We start from the raw sequence: 15,469 nt of genomic DNA on the forward strand, positions 1-15,469 counted from the left end.
GAAGATATCCTTGGCTGGTCTCAGGATGCCACAGCTGGTCACTGGAAATTAGGATACATAGCAAGATAAAATCCACAGGTGAAGTGAGGGATAATCTGTGTGTGTTCACCACACCAGATAAATCCACTACTCAACTTACAGCTTCACTGGTCTTGATTGAAGATGTAATGTCCACATCCAAGGAAAACAACTCCAGAGTACTGAATCCCCAAAAGACACAGGCTCACCCTGACAGCTGCTCCAAACCCAACTGTCAGCCTCTAGAGTCACTGTGAGTCCCTGTGACAAGATTCTAAGTTCTTTTGCCAGCCAGTCTGCTCTATCTATCTATCTGCTATCTAGCTCAGACTTATATTTCTCTACAACACATTCCAACTACAGAACCACAGCTCTGAATCCTCACTGACTCTGTATGTAAATCTAGCAGAATCCATATGGGGGTGAATTGGTGTCAAGAATGTTAAAGCATGATAATCTGAGCATCTGCTCTGTATTGCTCGTATGTGCTTGAAGGAAAACATGAATGTGTGTACCTGTGTTTGAGTATGTGTAAGTAAGTATGTATATATCAATGAAAGTGTGAGTGTAAAAGTACATTTATGGCTGAGTACATGTGTGAATGTTAATATGTGCAAGGCATCATCAGAGTAATAATGACTGGTATTTAAAAACACTTTGAAATTTGCAAAAGACTTTATCAGTATCTCATTTTGTCCTTACAACCCTGGCAAGTACAGTAGAGGAAATTCTGATTTTTTTCTTAACCCTTACTTTCAGTCTTAGAATCAATACTATGAATTGGTTCCAAGGCAGAAGAGTGGTAAGGGCTAGACAATGGGGGTTAAGTGACTTGCCCAGGGTCACACAGCTAGGACATATCAGAGGCCAGATTTGAATCCATGATTCAAGTGTGGCTCTCTACTGTATCACCTAGCTGCCCCTATTCTTATTCTTACTAATGATCATGATAATAATAGCTAAGATTTATATAGTATTTATTATGTGCCAGGCACTGTGTGAAATGCTTTACAATTATTATCTCTTTTGATCCTTACAACAACCCTGAGAGGTAGGTACTTTATTTTACAGAGTGAGTAAACTGAAATAAACAGAGGTCAAGTGATTTGCCCAGGCTAATAAGTGCCTGAGGCTGGATTTGAACTCAGTTCTTCCTTATGTAGGCCCATTGCTTTATCCACTACACCACATAGCTACCCCAGTATTGAATAAATTGCTTATTGATTGATATGAAAGTGTGAGACAGATAGACTCTGCCTCCCACCCCCTATTCCCTCATTCTTCTCTTCAAAATGACAGTAAAGGGCCACTATTCCTCAGATGGAGCAGTTTTACCTTCTGGAAGCCTAAGGGAGGAAAGAGGAGAGCCATAAGTCAGAATGAATGGAGTCCTTGACTACTAGTCCCATCCAATTGCCTCCAGGGGCAGAGAAAGTGCCTAGAGAAAGCCTCAAAGACACAGAGAAGAGGAGGTCAAAGGGAAAGTCTACTTCAGTTGTCTACCCACAACACTGACCTCCACTTTGAACCATCATAGCCTTCCCTTCCTCTGAGCCCCCTCTGTCTACCAAAGAGAAAGACAGGGAGGAGAAAGCCTGTTACTGACCATTGTTTTACTTTTACTTTTATTTATTTAATTTTATTTAATTTAAAAATTTTTTATTTTGAATATTTTCCCCTAGTTACATATTTCATGTTCTTTCCCTCTCCCCCAAGCTCCCCAAACTCCCCTTAGCCGAGGCACTGTTGTTTTACTTTTAAAGAATAAATTAGTTTGGTATATTGATTGGAGAAAGCATACATGATCTCAGAGTGAATGGGTCCTAGCCTGAAAATGGATGAGCAAAATGTTTAAAAATGTGAATTGAATAATGAATGTTGTATCTTGGGAAAAACAAAGGCCTGGGAATCAGAAGACTCTGAGGGAAGGGGGAAGCTGGGTAGCTCAGTGGATTGAGAGCCAGGCCTAAAGATGGGAGGTCCTAGGTTCAAATCCAACCTCAGACACTTCCTAGCTGTGTGATCCCGGGCAAGTCACTTGACCCCCATTGCCCACCCTTACCACTCTTCCACCAAGGAGCCAATACACAGTATTGACTCCAAGACGGAAGGTAAGGGTTTTTTTTTTTTTGTTTTTTGTTTTTTGTTTTTTGTTTTTTTTTTTTAAAAGGAGACTCTGAGGGGAGGGAAAAGTCATTCATTCCCAGTTGTATTTATGTGATTTAACATGGGCAAATCACTGCTCAGAGTTAGAGAATCCTGGAATCTTGAGTGGTAAGAGACCTAACAGATCCTTCTATTCCAGGTATATATAGTCTAACGTTCTCATTCCACAGGTAAATAAAAGTTGTTCCAGGGAAGGTTTTCCGACTACTAAATCTAGTACTCTCTACCCCCTTCCCCACCTCCCACCCCCATACCAACATTGCTCCTCTAGGTTTCATTTTCTTAATCTCTAAAAAGGGCATGATAATACTTGTTATATTGTGAAAAAAGCATGATAGAAATAGAGACTTTTATAATCATTATTCAGATGGAAAGGTAGTAGTCACTATGCTATAGATGGCCAACATTTCTCATCTAAGACAAAAGGCTCTTGAAACTCAGCCCTGTCTGTACGATGCGTCGTTAGGGGCAATGAGCTCTTCTGACTTCATGAGATCCATGAGAACTTCCTGAGGGGGCCTGGGTCCTCTGGTCTCTATCTTTTATTTTCATCTATCTATCTATCTATCTATCTGTCTGTCTGTCTGTCTGTCTGTCTGTCTGTCTGTCTATCTGTCCGTCTGTCTGTTTGTTTATTCAAAAACCCTTACCTTCTGCCTTAGAATCAATATTGTGTATTGGTTAAGGCAGAAGAGCAGTAAGGGCTAGGCAATGAGGGTTAAGTGACTTGCCCAAGGTCACACAGCTAGGAAATGTCTGAGATCATATTTGAACCCAGAACCTCCTGTATTTAGGCCTGGTTCTCAATCCACTGAGCCACCTGGCTGCCCCCTGATCTCTCTCTTTTAGAGGAAGATCAACAGGAAAGTTCTGGGGTCTGAATTAGCCCAGCTCCTATCTCAGTGAAACGTTAATGGCTTTTCTGGGTAGCAGGAAGAGGTACGTTCACTCTCAATATTGGCTGGAGATGAATATAGGAACCTCTCCATTTGCTGCCTGGCACAAAGGAAACCTAATTTAGATGCAGTCATATTCTCTTTCAAATAAAGAAAAAGGAAACCCCAGATAATCTCCTAGAAGACTTCAAACTCATCTGAAAAATGTTTGGGCCAAATTCAATCACACTTTATCCTGAGAACACCTTCTGAAAACAGAGAAGTAATATGATATAATAAAGTGCTAACTTGACAGTCAGGAGTTCTGGACTTCAAATCCTGTCCAGACACTTACTAGTCACGTAACTGTAGACAAGTCACGTCTCTTCTCTAAGCCTCACTTTTTTCTTATGTACCATGGGAAAAACAACCCTTGAAACAACCTCACAGGAATGTTGTAAGGAAAGTGTTTTGCAAAAATTTGCTAAAGCAATTCAGAATAATCCTTATTTTTATTATCATTCTAAGGTACTGAGGAGGAGGATGACTAAGGAAAAGAAGCCCATGGTAGCATAACATGTATTTCCAGCAAAGGAAAAGGAGTCATTAGTTTAATCAAGTCAAAGGCATAAAAATATGTAAGATTTTAGGATGGAGAGTTGTGAGGAATGAGAGGAGCCTTATTTATGTTCTCAAAAAACCCTTACCTTCTAGCAATACTATATATTAATTCCAAGGCAGAAGAGCAGTAAGGGGTAGGCAATGGGGGTTAAGTAACTTGCCCAAGGTCACATAGCTAGAAGTGTCTGAGGCCAGAATTTGTGATATTGGAAATTTGGGGTTCTTAATATTGAGATAATATAAACTTCCTGTGGGTGTTTAGGGGACTTGAAAACTACATTTCCCATGATTCCTCTTATGTAATACAGTTGGCAGGAAGTGTGATTATGTAGACAGAGGTATAAAGACTCAGAACTTGATTGGGACACGCCCTTTCCTATGAAGCAGCCAGGGGGAAAGCATGGTGGGGCATTTGAATTAAATCTTAGCAGGCACGTGGCTTTTTAATTATCATTATGGCTTTAAATAAAACGCTAATATCTTTAAATATATCCTTCTATATTAATTTTATTTGTTACAAATTGAACCCAGGACCTCAGAACTCAAATCTCCAGGTCTGAGTCCCTATCCCCTGATCGACTTAGTTGCCCCTTTCAAAGCTAATTTTAAAGAGTCAAGTTGTTATGATTTAGAACTTAGTGATGACGATAAGTTTATTTCTATTTAAAATATTTTCAAGAAAACAGGATGGGCCTTCAACAAAGGTGTATACATTTAACATGTGTGCACATATACATATAGATATATACATAAATGTATACTAAAGTAGTCTACATTGGACTAAAAAAATAAGAAGACCTAGATTCTCAGCTGCACTATACCACTTCCTACCTGTGTGATTGGACAAGTGACTTCAATGGTCTTATTGATGTTTAATTGGGATTAAAAATATTTACCTACTTATCTTCCAGGGTAGTTGTAAAGATTAAATGAAATCACAGAAGTAAAACACTGGAGGAAGGTCAGCTATTATTACCATCTCTGCTGTTAATCTTCTTCCACTCAATCCCATCACTGAGGCTGTAACATTTTGGCATGGAGGCAAGCCAAAACTATTGAATGCTAGGCTAGTAGAGGACAGGTTTGAGCAGTTTTTACCAAACTAACTGAAGTATAGGCTTAGAGTATAAGCTGTAAATATTCTGTTTCTATCTCGAAGACTAGCATAACTAGCTTTGGATAGCCTCTGTTTGCCACTTATAGCCTTTTATAACTTGGCCCCTTTTGTACCTTTCTAGTGTTCATGTGCCTTATCCCTCACCTCCACATATTCTGTAGTCCAGCTATACCAGCCTGCCTTATGTTCCTTGAAACCAACACTCCATTTCTTATTTCTGACTTTTTGCTGGCTCTTCCCAGTGCCTAGAATGTTCTTTCTTCACAACCCTGACTCCTGCCTTCTCTAGTTTCCTTTAAGACTCAATTTGAATCCTGCCTTCTGCAAGAGACCCTTCCCACCACTTTCCACAAGCAGTACCTTTTCTCTGGGATGACCTTCCATCCACTCTGTCCTTATATATTCTTAGTTATTTACATGGTAGCTTCTCCGTTAGAATACAAACTCTTTGAGAGCACAGACCAGCTCTGAGAATTGTTTTTTTTTTTGTAACTTTAATACTTAATACAGTGCCTGGCACATAATAAGTACTTAATAAGTGGTTATTGAGGGGCAGCTAGTAGCTCAGTAGATAGAGAACTTGAGATTTGAGGTCCTGTGTTCAAATCTGACCTCGGATATTTCCTAGCTATGTGACCCCGAGCAAATCACTTAACTCCAATGCCTAGCCCTTACCACTCTTCTGCCTTGGAGCCAATACCTAATATTGATTCTTAGACAGAAAGGGTTTTTAAAAAATGATAATTGGTTGATTAACTAAATGAGATTGTCACCCAAAGACTGGCCATCAGGAGATGAATTCTTTTGACCATAGCAATTCACAAATCCCATCTAACAGGTCTTTCAATGATCCAATATCCTATTTGGGCATCATCTTCCTAGATGCACAGTGCAGACCTTCTATGTTATAGGGCAGTGATGGGCAAACTTTTTAAAGAGGGGGCCAAAGGAAAGGAAATGCTCATCTGTTAGTCTGTTTCTAGGGCAACTCTTTCGAAGTTTCATTGTATTGTATCCTACTCATTGTATTAGTCAGATTAGGAATAAAGTGGGGGCGAAGGGAGGATAGAACATTTCAGGGGGCCATATCTGGCCCTCGGGCTGTAGTTTACCCATTACTGTTATAGGAAACAGTATGCATGAGTTGATGTATCTGAAAAAAATTCACTAGTTGGAGGCTAACCTTGAGGTTCTCTGCACTTAGCAAAGCTGGTCATCCTTGAATAGCAGACACTATATCCTTTCATATGCCTATACTTGAAGGTTTCTCAGTTTATACTCTAGACCATTAGACTAGTGAATGCTTGCGCTTGGTTAATATAGTTCAGCCTACCGCCCCCTTTCCAGAAAAAATATTACTTAGCCTCCCGGAAATTAATTTTTAAAAAATTTTAATAGCAATTAATAGGAAAGATAAATACACCTGTGGCCATCACTGCCCCCCTGGATCACTGCAGCACCAGGGGGCAGTGGCGCCCACTTTGGGAATTACTGATAGCTTTATAGAACCCAAAAGGATATCTAGAGTTTCATGTTGAGTTTTCAGGAGGGCACCAGTGGACGATAATTATATGTAACCATTATATGATAACCAAATCATATTATTATTATTATTATAAAACATGGAGTCATAATTATGGCTTCTTGCAAAACCATTATAATAATGATTTTTTTGTGTGTTCTTTTTTTGTGTCTCCTAGTGCTTTGTACAGGGCTCAGAGTTAAATGATAGTTGACTTCTGACAGAAAGACATGTTACCATGGATTTGGGCCAGTCCCAGGGAAAGCTATTCCTGGGATTCTCTGGCCCTAACACTCACCCGGATCCGCCTCATTGTGGCCACAATCTCCATTCGACTGTTGGGTCTGGGCACATCCAAACTCCCAATGTACTATAAGAAGGAGACAAGAAACTGGTCATTAAAAAGGGGAAGAGGAAGAAGAGTGGATAGAAAGGGGGAAACCATAGCTCCAATGGTTTTAACTTCTCCTCAGTTCCCTTAACAAAAGAAAAAAAGTAGCTTTGGTACTGTCAGCAAATGAGTTGGGATGGAAGAAGTCCTTTTATATGGTCTTTCACCGGAAAGATCTCCAAGTTCTCTTAAGAAACCCAAACCAAATAAATACAGCTGACAAATAAGATTTATATTAGGCTTTCAGTGAGTCAACTGCTGGCAAAAGGCTAATGCAGTCATCATTTGAATAAGTAAAGGTATTAAGTCAAGAGCAAGAAAGAGGTGATAATTCTGATTTGTTCTGTATTGGTCAGGAAGTGCCTAGAGTTTTTTTGTTCAGTTCTGGGTGGAATTATAGGAATTATTATTATATTATTATAGGAATGGTGAAGATAAGCTAAAATAGGTCCAGAAGGAGACTAGGATGGGGAGATATCTTTTTTTATCCAAGTCAATAACATTTATTAAGCATTTTGTGCCAGGCACTGTTAAATGCTCAGAATATAAATACACGTGGAAAGGACAATCCCTGCTTTCAAGGTTCTTACATTCTAATGAAGAAGACAACACATGAAAAAGAGCTAAAAGAAAGAGGCATTAGAAAAGAAGATAGACAAAATCCTGTGGAAAGTCGGGAGTATAGATTGGAAAGGAATGAATTAATGGCTAATCAGGGCCCTCCTCCATAAAATAGAGGTTCTAGGATAAATCAGATTCTCTCCCCACTTCCCTTTCTTCTTCTTTTGCCCCTTCAAACAGAGACAATGCTCAAAAATTCCAAAGTGACATCATCACCCTATCACCAGTTGCCACCCTAAACTATTATAATTATCTACTAATTAGTACTCCAGCCCTTCCTCACCTTAATTCACAAAAATCTAAGGAATTAATATTCCTAAATTCTGATCAACCACTTCACTTCTTGGTTCAAGAAGTTTCAACAGCTCCCTATATCCATCTAGGATAAAAGACAAATACCTCCATTTAGCATTTAAAACTTCTCTATTCTTTGGCTCCAATCTATCCTTCCACACTGATTCCTCATTACTTGCCATAAGAAGTGACATACCCCACTTCCCAGCTGTGTGACCCTGGGCAAGTCACTTGACCCCCATTGCCCACCCTTACCACTCTTCCACCTATGAGACAATACACCGAAGTACAAGGGTTAAAAAAAAAAAAAAAGTGACATACCTACTGTGCCTTGTACGTGACACTCCAATACCCAGTTATATAGTTTCTTTTAGTCTGTAACCTATACCTAGAATATTCCCTCCTCTCTACTCCTAGGATCTTAGAACTCTTGGAACAGCTCCAGTCAAGCTTCTCATCAAATGCTGGTTTCTACTAGCAGTCCTTCCTGAATCCTCACACTATCAGTTAGAAATTTGCTTTGTTCTTTTTTGAACTTTAAAAAAAAAATCACTATTTGGTCTTTTGGCTAAGATCAAGTATTCTTTTTTGTTCATTTTAAAAACTTGTTTCTCTTATATTACTTAATCCCATTCCTGACTTAGTAAATTGATTATTAATCAGTTTTGTCTAGTTCCCAGAAATTGGAGGACTGAATTTGAAAGAGGACATTAAAGCTGAAGAACCAAAGATCCACTCCCAACCACTCACAGATACCCTTAAATTGAGACAAAGATTGAATTTAGCTATGAAGCCCAAGTGTTACTTCTTTCAATGGGGAGATACCTTGTGATTGTAGAATTTTAAGGTTGGAAGGGACTTTAGAGACTGTTTAGTCTGATTTCTCCTACAGAACATGAATCTTCTCTTCAGTTATGGTCCATGCTATATGAAGAATGAGAATGGGGGTGGAGTGAAAGCAGGTCTTTTTTAACCTTTTTTTTGTGTCAACACCCTTTCTCAGAATAATATTTTTAAATAATTGAATGAAATGCTGAATTCCAGTTAGAGGTTAATGAAAATAAAGATGTAATTTTTTTCCTTGTCCAAGTACACAGACTCTCTAAAATTAATCCACAGATTCCTTGGAAAGTCCATGGATCCTAGATTTAGAACCTTTATTTCATCCAACATACTTATTTTACAGATAAAATGATCTCTAACTTCAAATGCATTAAATAACATTTATTAAATAATATGATAAATGGTGCCAGGCATCATGCTAGGTGTTGGAGATACAAAGACAAAGGAAACAGTCTCTGCCCTCAAGAAGCTTTTATTCTATTTGAGGGGCAACACTATATACATCAATGTGTGGACATAAAATTGATACAAAGTAATTTTGATTAGCAAGGGAATGCCAGCATATGGGGATCAGAATAGCAGAATAGATCTCATGTGAAAGGTAGACCCAGAGCTGAGTTTTGAAAGAAGCTAGAGATTTTAAGAAGGAAAGGTAAGGAAATGGTATACTTTAAGTACAAAATAGAGCCTCCATAGACACATAGATGAAGAGAAGCAGCAAGGAGATCAGTCTGAGGGGAATGTAAAGTTAGCAAAGGGGAGCAATGAAAGCCTGAGAAGGGAGTTTGGTACCAGATAGTGAAAGACCTTAAATATCAAACTTTGGATTTTATTTGAAAGACCATGATAGGAAGAGGGATTAGGTTTATTCAGAGGACAACATAAAGAACAATTGAATGGGTTGGCAGATTTTACTTCAATCTGAGAGTTTCCTCACATTGAAAGTTATCCAAGTGGTGAAGTAGAACAGGATTTTGGAGTTGGAGGGTACCTTCAATATGATCTAGGTCAACCCCCCATTCCTTCTGGATTTATTTTAGGAGAAGAGACTGAAGTCCAGAGAATGGAGATACTTGTTCAAGGTTGCACAGGTAACAAGAGTGGCAGAACTGGGTTTGGACCCTTATCTGCTGACTCAGTCCAGTGTTCTACATGATGCTGTCTCCTGTCTCTTAGAATATCCAAGCAGAAATTCCAAGACAGGCATGCCTGTCAAATATGTCAGAGAGGAAATTCCAGCAGTTGGAAGGATACCAGGATTGTGATGGGGACTGGAGCCTGTGCCCAACAAGGATCCATTGAAGAAATTAAAGATTTTTAATTTAGAGAATAGAAGAACTGGGGGAGGGGTGGAAACATAATTACTGTCTTCAAATATTTTAAGGGTTATCCTACAAGAGAGGTATTTAGATTTAGTGTAGACCAAGAGAGACAAACTAGGGCAAATAGGTAAAAGTTAGAAGATTTTGTCAGGTTGGATGAGATGACCTTTGAAGGCCCTCAAGCTGTGAAGGTTATATTTTTCAATTAAATAGCTATTGAGGAGAACCTACTAGGTATAAAGACCTGAAAGAACTGCTCCAAAGGATACAAAGATTATAGGATCATAGATTTAGAAATGGAAGAGACCTTAGAATATCCAACTCCTTCATTTTATAGTTGAAGAAACTGAGGGCCAGAGAAGTCAAACAGCTTGCCCAATTACTCCCCAGTCAGTCCAACTAATTAGCCAATAAATCACTTACAAACAATTTTTCCTCAATTATTATTATTTTAAAGTATCGAATAGAAAGATTTACCTTTTGGGGATGTCTTAGAGCAGTGATGGGCAAACTACAGCCCATTGGCTAGATTGGGGAGGGGGCCCTGAAATGTTCTATCCCAGCCCTGAGACATTATTCCTAATCTGATGAATACAATGAATAGAATACAATACAATGAAACTTTGAAAGAGTTGCCTTAGAAACAGATAGACAGACCAGCATTTCCTTTCCTTTGGCTCCTATTGAAAAAGTTTGCCCATTACTGTCTTTGAGTAAGTTTCTGAAATGGAAAATGGACTAAGAAGAAGGGATTAGAAGCCATACCATACATGGATTAGTTAAAGAAACTAAGACAACATCCTTGCTCTCAAATAGCTCATAGTCTGGTTGAAGAGGCAACAGTAACACATATGAAAAAATAAATATAAAAGCTACATAATTTAGATAAGAATATTTAAGGATATTATGAAACAGTAGGAGGTAAAGACCCTACAATAGGACCAATTACTAAAGACTATGGAAGTGAGAGAAGAAAACTCATCTTGCCTGTGGCTGGCAATCTTCTGGCCAAATTGGTCTACTTGTGTTTCTGAATATATAATATTCTATCCCTCATTTTTATACCTAGAACAAGCTGTCCCCTGTGTCAAAAAATGCATAAAACCTTCTTGCTTCAGTTTCTTAGAGTTTCAGGTCTCTAAACCTCAACTAAACTACTATGTTCTACATGAAGCCTTTTCTGACTCTCTTCCAACCTTCTAAAATGACTTTAGAGTTACTGTATTTTTTATATACTTAAGTAGATACATGTTGTTTCCTTCAAAAGAATATAGGCAAGGACTATTTTATTTTTACTTTGTATCTCCAGTGCCTGGCAACAAAATCTGGAAAATAGTAAGTACTTAATAAATAAGCATTAAATACAAATAAATAAGCATATATAAGCTAATAAATCCCTAGAAAAAAGCTTGACCTCAAGTACCATCCACAATGGTGTTTGTGTATATGTGTATGTAGGAGGATTTGTAAAAACAAGAAGTATTTACAAGGAAATTGAAATCAGAAAGGTCTAATATGTAACAAAATATTCACAGTAGCAGCATTTTTTTTTGTGGTAATAAAGAACTAGAAAAGAAGTATGCGGTCATTATTGGGAAATGGCTGAATAAATTGTGGTCTGCGTACATAATGGGATATTATTATAAGAAATGAATGTGAAAATTTGTAGAAACATGTGAAGATGTGTCTGAACTGATGCATGATGAAACAACCGAAAGCAGAATAATGTCTAACACAATGACAACAATGCAAGTGAAAAGATCAGAATAAAAAAGTCAAGCTATGAGTAACTGAAAAATCAGGAATGATCCAAGAGAAATGAAACACACTTCTCTCCTCAGGATGGGGATGGGGTGGGGGAGAAGACATTGTCAAGCATGGATAATAGAGTGATTATTTTTGCTTAACTGCATTTCTTTGGTGTAAGGTAGAGATAAGTTGTGCGTGAGAGTGGGGATGCATTTAGATATGGCTATAACATGAATACAAAAGGTGCTAATAAAAAAGTAAATTTTAAATTAAAAAATGAATCAGAGAGATGGACATGCTGGGCTAAAAGAACTCTATTGCCACTAACAGATGGTATGATTTTGATTGGGCCCCTTTCTCTTCTCTGAACAAGTTCTTTCTCTGTCAAGAGAAAGAGTGGAACAAAGAGCTCTTCCATTTTTCACATTTTCTGGGTCTAAAAGCAAAAGACAGATGCTAAGTGGACCTCTTTGGCAGATGCTGAGTTTAAGCTGGACTGTGGCAAGAGAAGGTTGAAAAATTAGTTGGAAAGAAAGGCTATGGAAAGCCTTGAATGTCAGACAGGAGAAATGAATTATTTTCCCAAGATCATCACTGAATTTTCCTTCTGAAGCTTAGGTTTTGAGACAATCTCTAGCTTTCCTATAACCAACTAAACTCATATCTACTATAGCAAATTCCCTCCCCAGCTATGGCCAGGAGTCATAATGTACAAAAAAAGGGAATTAACATTTTTGTAGTACACATGATTTTTTTAAGCTGAAATGAACAATCAGCTCTCAGAATATTGGAGTTGGATGAAGTATGAGGTGATTTAGTTCAACTACTCATTTTATGGATGACAAAACTGAGACCCAGGGAGGTAATATGATCATGTAATTAGATCTGGAAGGAACTCATCATCTATTACTATTCCTTTGCCTAAGAGCACACAGGGAGTTAGCAGCTGAGCAATTCCTGGAGTCAATCTCAACTTACCCGAGATACCTTCTCAAACTGTAAACATGAAGCTGATGATTATAACCTTTTTTTTTTTTTCAACCAAAAGCCATTTTTGGGTAACCCAGTTTAATCTAAGCCAAAAGTGATAAGTATGACCTTTGGGAGTTTTCTTCTTTGCCCTCATGCTTTGTGGCTGTTGCATTATTCAGGAAAACTCCACCTGCTAATTTTGACCTACTTAAAATGAATCAGATATCTGGGAAATATCTATTTGAGTCAAGGACTTATATCTGAGTACTTAACTCCTAGTTCTGTCCAAATAAGAAAAAGGTCAGGCTGGTAGAAATGCTTAGAAGAGAAAGAGCCCTCCGGTGCTCAGAGACAGCTACTCTGAACAGTTCTCAGAGAACCCTGAAAGAAAAGGGACACCCTTGAAGGGAAATTCTTATGGTTTCAAGACCACTTTCTTCTTGCTGAGCAAATCTAGCCCACCTCTCCCCACCAAGTCTGTCTACCATTCAAGTGCTATTTCAAACTTTTTTATTAAAGCCTCCCAATTGTTCCCTCTAGCTTCCCCTGATTGACATCCATTAGAGATGGAAGGGACCTTAGGACATAGAATGGTAGGATATAGACCACGTATAGATGAATGGAACCTTTGGACTCATCTAGTCCAATTCTCTCACTTTATGGAGGAAACAACTATCTCAAAGAAGGTAGTACCCAGGCTAAATTATAGATCTTCAAACTCCAAGTGCAGTGAGATTTATAAAGCACTTTATTTATAATTACATACTTTCTTTAGAATAAGATAAGCAGTATAGCTATTATTCTGTTCATTTTATAGAAGAAGAAACTGAGGTTCAGAGTTTAGTGACTCTGCCACAATCACAGATTTGACAGGAGAGCCAAGGTTCTCTGAATCCCCAGATGGTGCTTTTTCCATTATGTTATGTGTCTCTCTCAATAGGACTATTCCAGTCCACTGAGATCTGAGATACGGTGTAGATTAAAGTGTTTGACTAGATGGTCCTTAATATATCTTTCAATTCTAAATTCAACAACAACCTAGTCTTCTGCTTCTCTTTTTTTCTGGACCTCGTTTTCCTCATCTATAAAATAAGGATACTGAATCTTTAAAGTCCCATTGACCTCTAACATTATAGCTTATATAATTGAACTTATCTCTTCTTATTTTTCATTTGTTAGTCAAAAGCACTTCCATTAAGGAGAAGTAATTCAGTATGTCAAGGATCTGTGATTTTATTGGTATGAAATTCTTTCCATCAAGAGATTCAATCTTTCTATAATTCAGTGGATAAGTCTTAAAGGATTTTCTGATGTTCGGAAAAGTTGTGGCCTCTCCATGGCCACATAACTAGTATATGTCAGGGATGGATTTTGAACCAAAATCTGCCTAGTTCTAAAACTCAGCTGCACCATGATAACTCTTTAGAAGATAAACGAAGCAAAACTTCAAACTAGTGTCCCTGGGAAAAGGACAAAACAATCTCCTGAAATAAGATTGATGAATCATGTTGACTTCATTTATCCATATTGGATTTTGTCTCCTGGAACTTCCTTCAGCTCATTGAAAAACATACATACACCCACATCCCAAATTCTCCTTACTGAGAATGGCCAGAGACGTGACATTCATTTAGGATTATCTGCAGTATGGCAGTGACCATGCCAATTGGCCTTAATTGACACCATATCCCAGAACAGAGGACAGGAAAGACAAGCTGGGCAGAGCTAGCTGGTGACAGGTGGACTGGAGAAGAGGAAGAGTACCAGTCTGGGTCTGGTGCAACAGAAAACATGTTGCTATGGAGTAGCTGAGAGCTGAGAAGGGAACAGAAAGATGGAGAGAAAGATAATTCTACAATGTTAGAGCTTCAAGGGACATTACAACACAGTGTCAGAACTGGAAAGGGCTTGGAAATAATCTTAGGGGTTAAATTTCACCCTCCATCTAGGGAAAAGAGAGTAAGGAAGAGAATGGAAAATGAAACCCATAATGGTATTTGGAGAAAATAAATATGTGTGGGAGTGGTGGTGGTAAAAGAACAGACCCAGGAAATCAGGATAGTGGCAGGGAATACTCCCTATGGACCTTGGAAGCAAATAGCATTCTCTCTGGGTCTCAGTTTTGTTATCTGTAAAAGAAAGGTTTGGACACGATGGCCCGAAGGTCTCTTCTAGCCTCAACGTTCCAATGTTGTAAGGTCTCTTTCCACCATAGACACATTCTATGTCTGAGCCTTTTCCGCCTCTGACATTGAGTTCTAAGATCTGCCTAGCTTTGCCATTCAAGGCACGCCCCAACGCCTTACCTTGGCCTGGAATTGGATCCCGTGCTGAAAGGCTTCTTCGCTGTGCAGCGGGAGCCGTGAATCGCAACCCTCATCTACCAGGTTGTATCTGTTCTTCACGGGCATGGCGGTTGTAAGTCCCGGGCTGCCGAGGTGCCCACCCCTTGCTCCCGCGGGATGGATGTGGCTGCTCCCCCACCAGCCCGATCTCCGTCGTCTCCCGCGCCCTCACCCGTAGCCAGTCTCCTCTGCCCCACCAGCTGCCCAGAGCATCCCTAGCTACAAGATCTTGCACCGGCCTGCCTGATCCCGATCCCAAGTCCCAGTCTCCCAGTCCCGAGGGATGGGGAGGATGGGGTTTTGCCCGGGTGCGGAGGCCTTTAGCAGGGCCCAGCACCGGAGGGGAGAGGTCCTGGCTCCCGCCTCCCGCCTCCGCAGCCCGCTGGTTTTGAATGAGATCTTCAGCCCCCCACACCCCCTAGTTGACTAGCCGAGCCCTCCCCGCGCAGCCGCTGCCCCATTGGCCCAAAGTTGCCTCACGTGGGACTCGGGGGCTGAGGCTACCGCCTCCCTCTGCCGTTAATGTGCGGGGCTGAGCACCTGCTAGCCTCCAGCCTTGCAGCACATCCCCCGCCCCACTATTCCCACTGCACCCCACCGGCAGGTTCACCCC

General features: G+C 39.6%; 1 protein-coding gene across 1 annotated transcript in view; it reads right to left on the bottom strand.

Annotated features, from left to right (window-relative positions):
• LOC123233710 (carboxyl-terminal PDZ ligand of neuronal nitric oxide synthase protein-like) overlaps window positions 1-15,098 on the bottom strand; it is a 28,366-nt gene extending 13,268 nt beyond the window's left edge. Inside the window, exons 1-2 of the mRNA XM_044659766.1 lie at window positions 14,818-15,098; window positions 6,618-6,689 (exon numbers count right to left, since the gene is read on the bottom strand). Of these exons, the coding sequence (XP_044515701.1) occupies window positions 6,618-6,689; window positions 14,818-14,922 (177 nt within the window). The 5' untranslated portion in view covers window positions 14,923-15,098. The remainder of the gene's footprint in view (window positions 1-6,617; window positions 6,690-14,817) is intronic.
• Between the last annotated feature and the right edge of the window lie 371 nt (window positions 15,099-15,469).

This window comes from Gracilinanus agilis, chromosome 2 (genome assembly GCF_016433145.1).
Source record: "Gracilinanus agilis isolate LMUSP501 chromosome 2, AgileGrace, whole genome shotgun sequence".
Classification (NCBI taxonomy): domain Eukaryota; kingdom Metazoa; phylum Chordata; class Mammalia; order Didelphimorphia; family Didelphidae; genus Gracilinanus; species Gracilinanus agilis.